At 44.7% G+C, this 11,638-nt stretch overlaps 1 protein-coding gene across 1 annotated transcript; it reads left to right on the top strand.

The window, feature by feature from the left end:
• The first annotated feature begins 3,479 nt into the window (after positions 1 to 3,479).
• Positions 3,480 to 8,169, top strand: LOC124653167 (U3 small nucleolar ribonucleoprotein protein MPP10-like). The gene is made up of 12 exons (XM_047192233.1): positions 3,480 to 4,280; positions 4,704 to 4,765; positions 5,576 to 5,723; positions 5,802 to 5,942; positions 6,054 to 6,191; positions 6,347 to 6,415; positions 6,499 to 6,540; positions 6,643 to 6,711; positions 7,379 to 7,450; positions 7,533 to 7,586; positions 7,664 to 7,805; positions 8,000 to 8,169. Exons 1-12 carry the CDS (start codon positions 3,585 to 3,587, stop codon positions 8,047 to 8,049), a joined length of 1,683 nt encoding a protein of 560 aa, XP_047048189.1. The 5' UTR covers positions 3,480 to 3,584; the 3' UTR covers positions 8,050 to 8,169.
• The last annotated feature ends 3,469 nt before the right edge of the window (positions 8,170 to 11,638 follow it).

The raw sequence follows: 11,638 nt of genomic DNA, 5'->3' as shown, positions 1-11,638 counted from the left end.
CCCCATAGGCCGGCACGGCCAGGGGCCCCACCGCGCCGCCATGTGGGGTGGCCGCCTTGTGGCCCCTCTTCGTCTCCTCTTCGGACTTCTGGAAGGCTCCGTGCAAAATAAGACCGTGGGCTTTTGTTTCGTCCAATTCCGAGAATATTTCCTGTGTAAGATTTCTGAAACCAAAAACAGCAGAAAAAGGAACTGGCGCTTCGGCATCTTGTTAATAGGTTAGTGTCGGAAAATGCATCAAAATGATGTAAAGTGTATATAAAACATGTGAGTATTGTCATAAAACTAGCATGGAACATAAGAAATTATAGATACGTTTGAGACGTATCAGGGGTGTCTATCGTGTACACAACAATGCATTAATGATGTGGAGATCAAGGGCATGGGCCCATTTGGTAGACCGTACCCTTTTTGGGGCTCTAGGGTGCAGGTGCCATGCCCTACCCGAAACACGACTTAGGCCACGCTATCCAGCTCGTTTGCTAGCTTGTGAAGCTTCTTTCTGACCTAGTAAAGAGATAAGCCTAAGGCTATTTATTTGCATACTAGCTCAATTTTACTCTCACCTCTAGTCCATATGGTTACCTCTCACATGCATATTTACTGGTTTATGAATTATGACCACTAAAATGAAAAACTTACAACACGAAAATTGTGTTAAACGATGAGGTGAAGCTACGTGTGAAAGGAAATTTCAAACATGTGACTTTGTGTGATCAATTTGACAAATTTTGTCTAAAACAAGTTTAAACTTGAACAAAAAATTGAGAAGTTCCAATTAACAAAAGTCAGAACCGATTGCGGGAATGGAATCACACCGTCGATCAACATATTTTTCATGTATACCTCATGATAAAATGGTTGACTGAAGATGATGAAGAGATAAGTAAGATAAGATGTTGACCAACACAAGGTACTAGCGAGTTGGATCTCTATTTTTTTACCCGTCCACCAGTGAAAAACGTACAACATTATAATTGTGTGAAATGGTGAGGTGAAACCACTTTTCAAAAGAGATTTCAAATGATCAACCGTGTGCGATCAATTTGATTACATCCGCTCAAAGAAGCTCTGAACATGAACATGAATTGGATTTGCGGTTAATGAAAATCGAAACCAATTGTCGAAATGGAATAATATCAAGAGTGAGCTTCTTTTTCATGTAAAAATTATTTTTGACAAAGGTGATTTAAGAAGCTTGTGGGTCACAACACAGAGGGAGGTGAGTCAACCTAAAATTAGAGAGAATTTTTATTGGCATATACATTTCTGTGGTTTGATATATAGCTATATACATTTGATTGACTTTACAAAAGTATAAAATTGTGTTGTGAAGAAGAAAAAGTTTGAAGACTTAGAAGATTTTCTGGTTTATTTTAGACTGTAATAGCTGGAAAAAACTCATGTTTATATGCCATATACTATTTGCTACTACGGAGTACTATAATTTATACTCAGTATATACGGAGTAGTATTGATTGTCACAAAAAAAAAGCTCAATTTCTGCCAAGATCTAGCTGGGGTGTGATGTAACAAACACGCCCTGAATAGACATCTATAATATCTAAATAGGAGCAACCCACTAAGTTGATTTCTCTTAACATGCAAGCTATCCACCTCATCAAGCTTCTCTACCAATCCTACACAATCAAATCTGCCACCTCACCATATCACCTAATGTACCACGTCAGTCCACTCACAGTCACAACATCATATCAATTAATTAGCCGTCCTACCATTAACTGGAATGGGAGATCCCATTGCGCCGTCAGTCCATCACCGAAGCTCTGAGTTCTGATCTGAAGCGTCTCCACTTCCTAATTAACGGTTTCTATTCACATATGCTCCACTTTCTTCATCCCATTCATTCTTTACTGAATGAGCAACGCACGCAGTACCATTCGCTTCCTCTCCTATAGTGTACCCACACCTCTTAATTCCCTCCATTCACTTTTCCGTGCAAAGCGACTGATGGCTTTCCTTATTCCTCACTTCCTCACTTAACTGAATCCCCTCTCCATGTACACGGACGAGATACTTATGGGAGTCCACCCCTCATCCACATGTAGCAGTCGCCAATGCATACACCGGTTGTCCTGAATTTTTTTCCCCAAACTCTGGGCATCCATCCTTGAAGGTAAGATACCAACGACCCTGCTATCCCTGTTCCCGTTTTGATCCTCAAGAACTGAATCCAAGTTGACGACCGCCGTAAACATGCAGTTCCAGGATGACCAAAGTCCCCGGCAGCGTACTCCAGGATGGCCAAGTCCCAAATTCACGTATGTGGCATCTCAACTATGATTATCACATGCACATCATTGTGAATTCGTTTTGTTTTTGTTGCAGATCCCATCTCTTTGTCCAAACTTGGCAGGGGGGTTTCGCCCAGGTTGCAGTTTTAATCTTTACCAGCAAAGATTAAAAAAAAAGGAGCAGGTAATTAAGGTGCTCAGGATTGTATGGCCTCTCTATAGGATTCGTTCGGTGAGGAATAGCATCGCTCATTCAGATTATAGATTCATGTACATACATGCATACCAGACTAAGCTGCAACATATATATTACTGTCTTAACGGGTCACAAAGAAGGATTATACATATTAAAAGATAAGACATGCTTCTTCATAAGCTAGCACGGTATCAGTTATATGATTGCCTTCAATGGGTTAAAAATTATTTGGCTAATATATATTTATTTTTCTGCTAGAAACATATTTTTTGCCTAAAATTTAAGATAATCGTTATTAACACCTGATTCTCGCCAAATACATGTTTTATGCAAATCTCAAAGATTGGATTTCCGCCAACTGTGGATTGTTGAATCTACCATTTCAATGATTTATTCCCTATTAAAATATTGTATGCAAATTTAATTACGAGTACATAAATACTGATTTTCGTTTCAACGAGGCATTGCATATTCTAGCAAACAAAACTATATATTATTTTTTGGTTGGTTTGTTACATTTCCAAGGCAATAAATCTTATTTTTGATGTTCTGAAGTGTACTAAATTTTTGTGTGTAACTGTTCTTTGCATACTCAGGGGTTTACGACTTTAATTTATTGTACGAGATTTTAATCATGACCTAATTTTAATGATTTTTTTACAAGGGTCTCCACAATAACGTGCAAGGTGTCATTTAATTACTGTTGATACAAGTAACAAAATTTTAATAACCTTTTCTATGTGTCTGATATACGTACATTGTTGTATATGTACCATACTCTTTGTCGCATTTATTGTGCAGAATTTAGATGTCCATATATGTAACTCGATTGGAAGATATTGTTGTTTAAGTTACTAAATAGAACTTTCATCCATCATATGATCTGTTCAAATATTGTTGGTATACAAACAGATCATGTTTCCATCATTGTTCTCTGAAAATTCCCGCCGCAACGCGCGGGGAGTCATCTAGTTTCCATTGAAGTTCAGGACCAAACCGTAACAACCCATCATAGCCGCGTGCTGCTCAACTCGCTAAACCCTAAAACCCAAAGCTGCTCCTCTCCTTCCTCTTCCTTCCCCGCTTCGCCTCCACACACAAATCAACCAAATTCGCCGCCAGCCACCGCGGCCATGGCGATGGATTTGGACGCGCCGCTCGCCGCGGATAAGGGCGAGGTGGCGCTGCAGCAGCTGCGGGACGCCGACCCGGCCGTCTACCTCTCCCCGTCCGCCGACCTAGCCGCCGCCGCCCGGGCGGCCCTCAAGCACCTCCACTCCTCGCTCGCCGTTGCCTCCCCCGTGCAGCCGCCGCCGCTCCCAAACCTCCTCGCGGGCCCCAACTTCGACGCCGAGCAGATTTGGTCCCAGAGCGAGCTGCTCTCCGCCCCCCTCCTCCCCCACCTCCACCGCCAGCTCCGCCGCCTCGAGCAGCAGCCGCCTTCGCATCCGTCGCCGGCTCCTCCGCCGTCCAAGTCCGCTAAATCGGAGGAGGAACCGTCGGACGAATCGGAGGAGGATGGAGAGGGCGACGAATCGGAGGATTTGGACGAGGATGAGATGGAGGGCACGGACGATGAGTTGGATTCTGCGGAGGAGGAGGAGGAAGAAAAGGAGGAGGTGAAAGGTAGGGCCGGTAATGGGGTGGAGGACAAGTTCCTAAAGGTAAAGGAGCTTGAAGATTTTCTAGCGGATGCGGAGGAACAGGAGTATGGTGGTTCCAAGGGAGGCGAGAAAAAGAAGGGAACCGTGGACTGGATGGAGGACGAGAGTGATGAGGACATGGACCAAGGTGGCGATGATGGAGAAGAAGACGATGACGATTTGGATGTAAGGATTTTATACTCACACTCTGTCTTGCATACATCTAATTCTTTGTTAGCTCTGATGATACAATCTATGATATAGAACCATAATACTATGAGTAATTAGAACCCAAAATTTCTGCTGGATATGCATTAGAAATGACTCAACAGCTTGAGCTAGTTCAAGGACGACAGATTTCAGCTGTACGGCCTGAACGAATGGGATCATTTTGACAGTTTGGGTGTTAGATACCATACTTTTATTGATGAAGCATGTTGATCCAAATTTCTTTCTTCTTTAACCTGAGTGTTTGATTTCAGCTGTACAGCCTGAACGAATGGTCTCATTTTGACAGTTAGGGTGTTAGAGACCATACGTTTACTGATGAGGCATGTTGATCCAAATTTCTTTCTTCTTTAACCCGAGTGTTGATGCTGTTAACTGTAGTTGGAAGATTTTGATGACGATGATGATGAAGAGGATGGAGGAAAATCTGGTGGAGATATAAAGTAAGTATGTGGTGCTAATATCAAGTATGCTATTATGGATTTAAGTTGATTGCAAAAATGCAAATCAGATTTCATTATGCGCTCCTGTATCAGTTAATTTTTGCGAGATGCTAATGGTAGCAATGCAGGATTTTTAAATCGTTGGAACAATGCTTCACAACTCTTTTCCAATTTATAACATGTAGCAAATAAATTGACACATGAAAAAGTTAGGAGGGTGGATATTAGTTTTTTATGCATTTTTTAAAAGATTCACACTGTTAAAATTTACTAGATATCACTATATCAGACCGTCCTTGAGGTAAATGGAAGGGGAGCAGGAGCTAGTTCATTTCACTGACATAGGGAAAGAAATGGAATCTTAATACTTGCATGGAGATGGAATCAATTGGATTAGCAAAGTAAACAATGAAAAAGGGCCCCCTTTTATGTAATTTATTGATAAGCTGATGAGAGGAAAAGAAACTAGCCTATGAAAGTGTGTTTTGAAGCTTGAAAAATCCAAAAGGAATCTCACATATACATGTCAAGAGCACACTATATATTTCAAAATTCTGTGAAAATGTGACTTCATATGCGGTCTGCAATAAAACGACCAGAACCAGGGGCTAAAAAAAGAAGCTTTTTCTGCTCTAGTTTTTGGAGCAGATTATTTTCCAAAACATTTGGAAGCATGGCAATTAGTTTTTTTATGATCGAAACTTCACGCTATCCCTACAATCTTCCCTAGGTTGGAGAATATTGTTATGTCATGTATTTTCAGTATCATGAAATTGATGTTACTTTAACCAGGTAAGAGTGTCTTTTCAGGTATGAGGATTTTTTTGAGGAAAGCCATAAGCAACAAGGCAAGAAGAGAAATAGTTCCACAAAGAAAGTCCACTTCAAGGATGAATTACAAGAAATGGAAGGGGATGACAGTGCGAATGATGATGTAAAGGATGTTCCAACATTAGAGGTACCCATTTCAGTTGAAGTAAGTATTGCACATATAGCCATAACTTGTCTATCAACACACTTTTTTCCTATAATGCAGGATGAACAGGGTCTTTCAACTCATGAGAAGGATGAACAGGGACTTTCAACTCATGAGAAGGAGCGCCTGAAGATGCGTGCTAAAATAGAGCAAATGGAGAAAGCTAGTCTTGATCCCTGTGCATGGACCATGAAGGGAGAGGTAACATATAGCATGTTTTGTATATAATATATATTTCTGACTTGTAAGATGGTCATAATAATAATTAATTATCATTTCATTCCAGAAAAGTTAACTGTGTTCCTTTTGTAGGTTACTGCTTCCAGCAGGCCCAAAAATAGTGCCATTGAAGTGGAGCTTGATTTTGAACATAATGTGAGACCTGCCCCAGTAATCACAGAGGAAGTCACAGCTTCTCTAGAGGAGATGATAAAGAAAAGAATTGCAGAGGTAATATGTTAATGGGCATGTCCCAAGTTTTGCAACAGGATTAACAGTAGTATACCAGAGAATAAGTAGAGAGAATTCTGAGTTCTTTAGACATCTCATTTTGTATCTGTGGCACCACTAGTAATATTGAGTTATCTTCACTTTTTCCCTAACAGGATAATTTTGATGATGTTGAAATGCCTTCAATCTTGTCATCTAAAGCTCCAAAGAAGCAAAAGGAGATGGTATGGTTTTGATTCTTTGCAATAACTTGAATTCATTTATGATAATAAGACATTGCATTCTCACCATTAATATATTTCAACAGGATGAAAACAAGAGCACGAAGGGTCTTGCTGAACTTTATGCGGTCTGCACTATCTGACTATGACATATTTATTTTTAATCCAAATGGGCTGCTAGGATGAGTGTAAGTACAATTCATCTGCTACTGATCTTTTTAATCTTACAGGATGATTATGCACAAAAAGCTGGCCTTGCACCTGCCACACTTTCTATTTCAGATGAACAGAAGAAAGAGGTGAGTAATCATATGTTCTTACTAAAATCCGAGGGAAGTTGAATTTACATATAATGATTATAGTCGTGTTCTGCTTTTGATTGTAATTCGTTGCAACATCTCATGGAGCATTTCTGTTGAGTTGAAAAGAAAATGCCAGTCAAAGAGCTAATTTTATAATGTCTTGTCATTAAATGCATGCCAGATAGTCGTATGTCCATTTAAATTGGCAAGTTCTTGCATTCCTTGCTTGCCGTGGTCACTGTACTGTTCTCTATATTCACCTTTGCTTTCTTGTGGTACACAAGATGCTTGTCATATTATGAAAAATAATTTAAATACAGGCGCTCTGTGATGGTTTATTGCCTCTTGGACATGCAATGGAGTTGAAGTTTTGCTATTGGATTTTTTGTTGGTAGAAGCAGACTTCATTTTCTTTAGTAAATAAGTGGATTATTTTCCGCCACTGTCTGTGTTTCAGTAAGCATGCATATTGGGATAGGTGATAGGCCACTCATGATAATCAACATTTGTCAAGTTCTGTTGAGGGGTCCTTCACTACATTGGCCGACTTGGTTTTATGCTTCTGTTTGTTGCCATCATTCCAGAATGGTACATGCATATTTTTATGTCTATATGATGATATCACAAGCTACCAATCATGCCTAACTTTCTATTTCAAACTCAGGCAAATGATTTATTTAAGAGGATATGCTTGAAGTTGGATGCACTCTCTCATTTCCACTTTGCCCCGAAGCCGGTATGTAATGGTTCTTTATTTGACAACATTGTGTGCTTAACATCTGCAATTTTTGGCATGAAGACACGCTTTGTCTTTTCAGGTCATTGAGGATATGTCTATACAAGCAAACGTACCTGCTCTAGCAATGGAAGAGGTACCAGATTCGTTCTTTCTTTTTCCATGAAGTTACTCCATTGGAATATTTTATTTAACGGCTTCTATGTCTTGCAGGTCGCACCTGTAGCTGTTTCAGATGCGGCGATGCTTGCTCCTGAAGAAGTTTTTGAAGGGAAAGGCGATATTAAAGAAGACACAGAGCTCACACAAGCTGAGCGCAAAAGAAGAAGAGCTAACAAGAAAAGGAGATATGCAGGTATTTTCTTTACTAGTTTTTTCAGGTTTTGCTCACCCTACCCGCTTTTTTAAAATCCATCCAAGAAGCAATGAGTCACACTAGAGCAGTCCATGTGTTTCAATTAAATGTTGGAAGATTTTGAATTATGCAATCTTACACATGGAATGAAAACGTTTTGACAACATGACACAACCTGCTGTTTCACCATGCAGAAACACACAAGGACAGGCCAGCCAAGTTGCAGAAAAACTCAGATATGTAGGAAGCTGCCTTGTCTGCTATTCCAAACATTTGGAGCTGGAGGGAGGTCCAGCCCAGCCCAACAGTGCAGATACCCTGTTTTTGCCATAGCAATACCTTCTTTGTTGCAGTTTGATGTCAGGCCTGCAATTTTGACGCTTCGTTGTATTGTAGCCATTTGTTGAGCTTTCATGCAGTGCAAAAGCAGTAACTCAACAGTCAAAGTTTTGTTGTACCTCATAGGGCAGCGTGTTTTATGTTTTAGAACGTGTATGTGGTGGGGGTGGATTGCTTGGAGGAAGGAAATATGCAAGTGGACATAAGGAAAAGTGTCATTGACATACACTATAGTGGCCCCTCGTATGTTGCCGATGGAATGATGAGTCGAGCCGAATCGTGTGATCCAGCCATTGCGGTGCATGTACTACCTCTTGACTCTTTTAGTTGATGTGGCGATAAGCTCAAACATGCTAGCAGCCTTCACAATTTTGTGTTGATTTAATCGGACCGGAGGGAGTAGTATCCTTGTGGAAAAGATCAGAAAGGCTTATCACGTATACATGTTTAACCAATGTACTACCTTAGTCCTAGACGACCCTTGATATTTGTTTAAATCTGGATGTATCTAGATGCTATTTAGTATCTAGATACATCTAGATCTTGAAAAATGTTACATCTATGGGAGTAGTAAAATTTAAAATCCAATTCACTCCAAAACTTCAAGAAAGACGAGTCAAGTTGACTATTGGGTGGCCATCATTATTAGCTCTAGATTTCTACCTATTGCTTCTCAATCCTTGCAAAGTACTTAAACTGAATCATTGTGGCACAATAGTGTTTTTATATTACTACCTCAAATTCAAACCATTTAGAGCATCTCCAGCCGCGTCCCCCAAAGCGTCCCCAAACCGCGCCGGATTGAGCGTTTGGGGGACGTGTTTTGTTCGTGCCGTCTTTGAGGACGTCGCTCCCCAGTCGCGTCCCCAAACGCCGCCGCCAATCAAGAATTCAAATTTTGCATTCAAAAGAGATCGTTCCCGCCGAATCGTCACGATCAGAGTAGCGGCGATCAAAGTACTAGGCGCGCGATCATATTATAGACCATAGTGCATGCTAAATTAGAAGAAGGGGTTGGTCGACGGCGACGTATCCTGAGTCGACGCAGGCCCATCGATCACGATGACCTCGTCGCGATCTGCCTGGTGCTGCGCATGCTCCGTCTGCTGCCGTCGCGTAGGCCGACGATGGTATAGCAGTCGAAGACGCGTCAGCCGGCTCTTGCGCCGCGGTTGCTGCCGCTGCCGCTTCCTGGACCGCCGCGTCGGCCGCAGCGTCGGCCGCCGCCATTTTAGCTTCGATGTTGTCGAGGATCTGGCCTTTGAAGAAGTTGTGCACCGCCCGCGTTCAGGGAGACATTCCCTCTGTCGACGTTCTCAGCAGGGACATGTCGTCCCTGCGTTTCTTGAGCTCCAACTTCTCCTCTTGCCTCTTGAGCAGCTCCGCCCACCTTTCGTCGGTCTTTTTGTCGCGGGAGAGAAAGGTCGAGGAGACGTCCGCGAGGCATTTCGTGATCGACGCCTGCGTCTTCTCACACGACGCGGCATCGGCCAAGGCGGCCTTGGCAGCCTTGTTGCCAATAGGACGCCCTGCCGACGTTGCCAGCGGCGCGTCCAGGTCAATGTCGTCCTTCCCCTTGGACAGCGACAGGCGCGTCAACCGCCATTTCTCGTTCCCTTTGAGCTTGGTATAGCAATGCATCAGCGCGAACGACTTATGCCCATCCGAGTTCCTCGCGTAAACCTCCATGGCCCTATCAAACTAGCCACGGGAAGCGGAATCATTTCACCGAACACAATGTAAGCGCTACAGATTATGGAAGAAAGAGTCGTACCATTTGGGAGAGGTCGGCGCCGCTCTCGGCTCTGTTCAGTAAGTCCTGATGGTATCCATGGAAGGAGTTCACCGACGCCTGGATGATGGCCCATCGCGTCGACATTGCCTTTTGGCTCCTCTTCATTGTCACTTTGTTGTAGTCGCTCTTGATGAGCTTGCGCTCATCGAACTCGGCCTTGATTCTCGCCCAATACTTCCCGTATTTTTGGTTGGCGCCGATGATGGAGTCATGGCTCACCGTCGCCCACGACTCGCACAAACAAAGATCCTCCAAAACCATCCACTTGGGGTCTCGTGTGCCCGACGCCTTCTTCTTCTTTTTCTTCTTCACGCCGTTCGCGTCGACCTCCACGAGATCATCGTCACCGGCACCCTCCTCGTCTTCTTCCTCGCCGCCCTCTTCGTCCTCGTCCTCGTCCTCGTCCTCCACCCCCTCCTCTTCATCGTCCTCCTCGTCCTCACCCCCGCCCTCTTCCTCAGCACCCTCAGCACCGGCGCCGTCGAATTCGAGCGGCCCCTGCGGCCAGTGAAAGGGTCACCGTCCGCACCGGGTCCTGGCTCGCGCTGCTCGTACGCCGGGGAGTAGAGGTTGTTGGGGTTGAAGCCGCCATGCGGCAATGCATCCTGGTAGTGCGGCGACAAGTTAGGCGTCACGCACCCGGGAGTGCCGGAGGGGCCATCGTTGTAGAAGGCGGATGACGACGGAGAGAAGACTCCCGGAACGTACACCGGCACGTTCGTACTATATGGGCTCGCGTTGGTGGCGGCGAGACACCCGACCATTAAGTGCTGGTGCGCCGCCAGAGCCTTCTTCTCCTGCTCCGCCGCCCTCCGTCCTTTCCACTCCGCCGTCGACATCTTCCGGCGCAGACAGTCTTGATGCCACTGATCATCGGTCCATCCTTCCGGCTTCTTCTTCGGGGCCGGCGCCTTCCGCGGCTTCACGAACGACGCTTTCGCCCCTTTCGTCACATTGCCCGACGGCTTCTTGGCCGTTTTCTTGGCCATCTTCTTGGGGGCTACCGGCGGTGTCATGGAATGGGGAGAGGGTAGCGGCGGCGGGTGAACGGCGGGATGGAGAAACAAATCGGCGGGGATAGGAGAAATGAATCGGCGGTGGGATATGTGTTGGGAGGCCAGAAATGCGCGGCGGGATAGACGCGATATGGCGGGAGGTGCGGGATTTGGCGGGAATGGGAGACGATTTTTCACTGAGCCGCTGACGCGCCGGGCCCGCGTCGGTTCGCCTCGCTTTTCGGTGTGTCCGGCGTCCCCGGTGCGTCCCCTGTGGGACGGGGACGGGCTCGGGGCGCCGGACACCGTATCGGGCCGCGCCGGACAAAAATGGGCTTTGAGGGACGCGGCTGAAAATGTTTTTTTGGTCCGGCGCGCCCCACATGAAGGTTGTCATCCAATATTTGACAAATTTCACACAACCTTCATCGTCCATTTGTTGCACCGGGTTCGGGGTGTTTGGAAGGCAGCAAAATCAATCCGAAGTTCTCTAAAAAAAAATCAAACGAAAGTGCAGCCTAGCTCGTTCTTCGTCGGCGTCAGATTGACTCACAGTTGAGGTGTAATTTCAGTTTCAAAAGCTATTCTGTACTCTGTAACCACGCGGGAGCTCAGCAAAAATCACCCAAGACTACCCTAGGGTTTCTTCTACCTCCCCGCCGCCCATGGCCGCCACCTCCTGCGACGCCCCGGCCCCGGCCGCC

This window comes from Lolium rigidum, chromosome 5 (genome assembly GCF_022539505.1).
Source record: "Lolium rigidum isolate FL_2022 chromosome 5, APGP_CSIRO_Lrig_0.1, whole genome shotgun sequence".
NCBI lineage: Eukaryota > Viridiplantae > Streptophyta > Magnoliopsida > Poales > Poaceae > Lolium > Lolium rigidum.
The sequence above is the reverse complement of the archived record's forward strand: the minus strand, read 5'-3'. Positions and strand labels throughout refer to the sequence as shown.

Excerpts from the sequence above, each read along its gene's own strand:
- LOC124653167 (XM_047192233.1), top strand. The coding sequence starts at position 3,585 with ATGGCGATGGATTTGGACGCGCCGCTCGCCGCGGATAAGGGCGAGGTG. Across the intron at positions 4,766-5,575 it reads AAATCTGGTGGAGATATAAA|GTATGAGGATTTTTTTGAGG; the intron begins GTAAGTATGTGG and ends GTGTCTTTTCAG. Across the intron at positions 5,943-6,053 it reads CATGGACCATGAAGGGAGAG|GTTACTGCTTCCAGCAGGCC; the intron begins GTAACATATAGC and ends TTCCTTTTGTAG.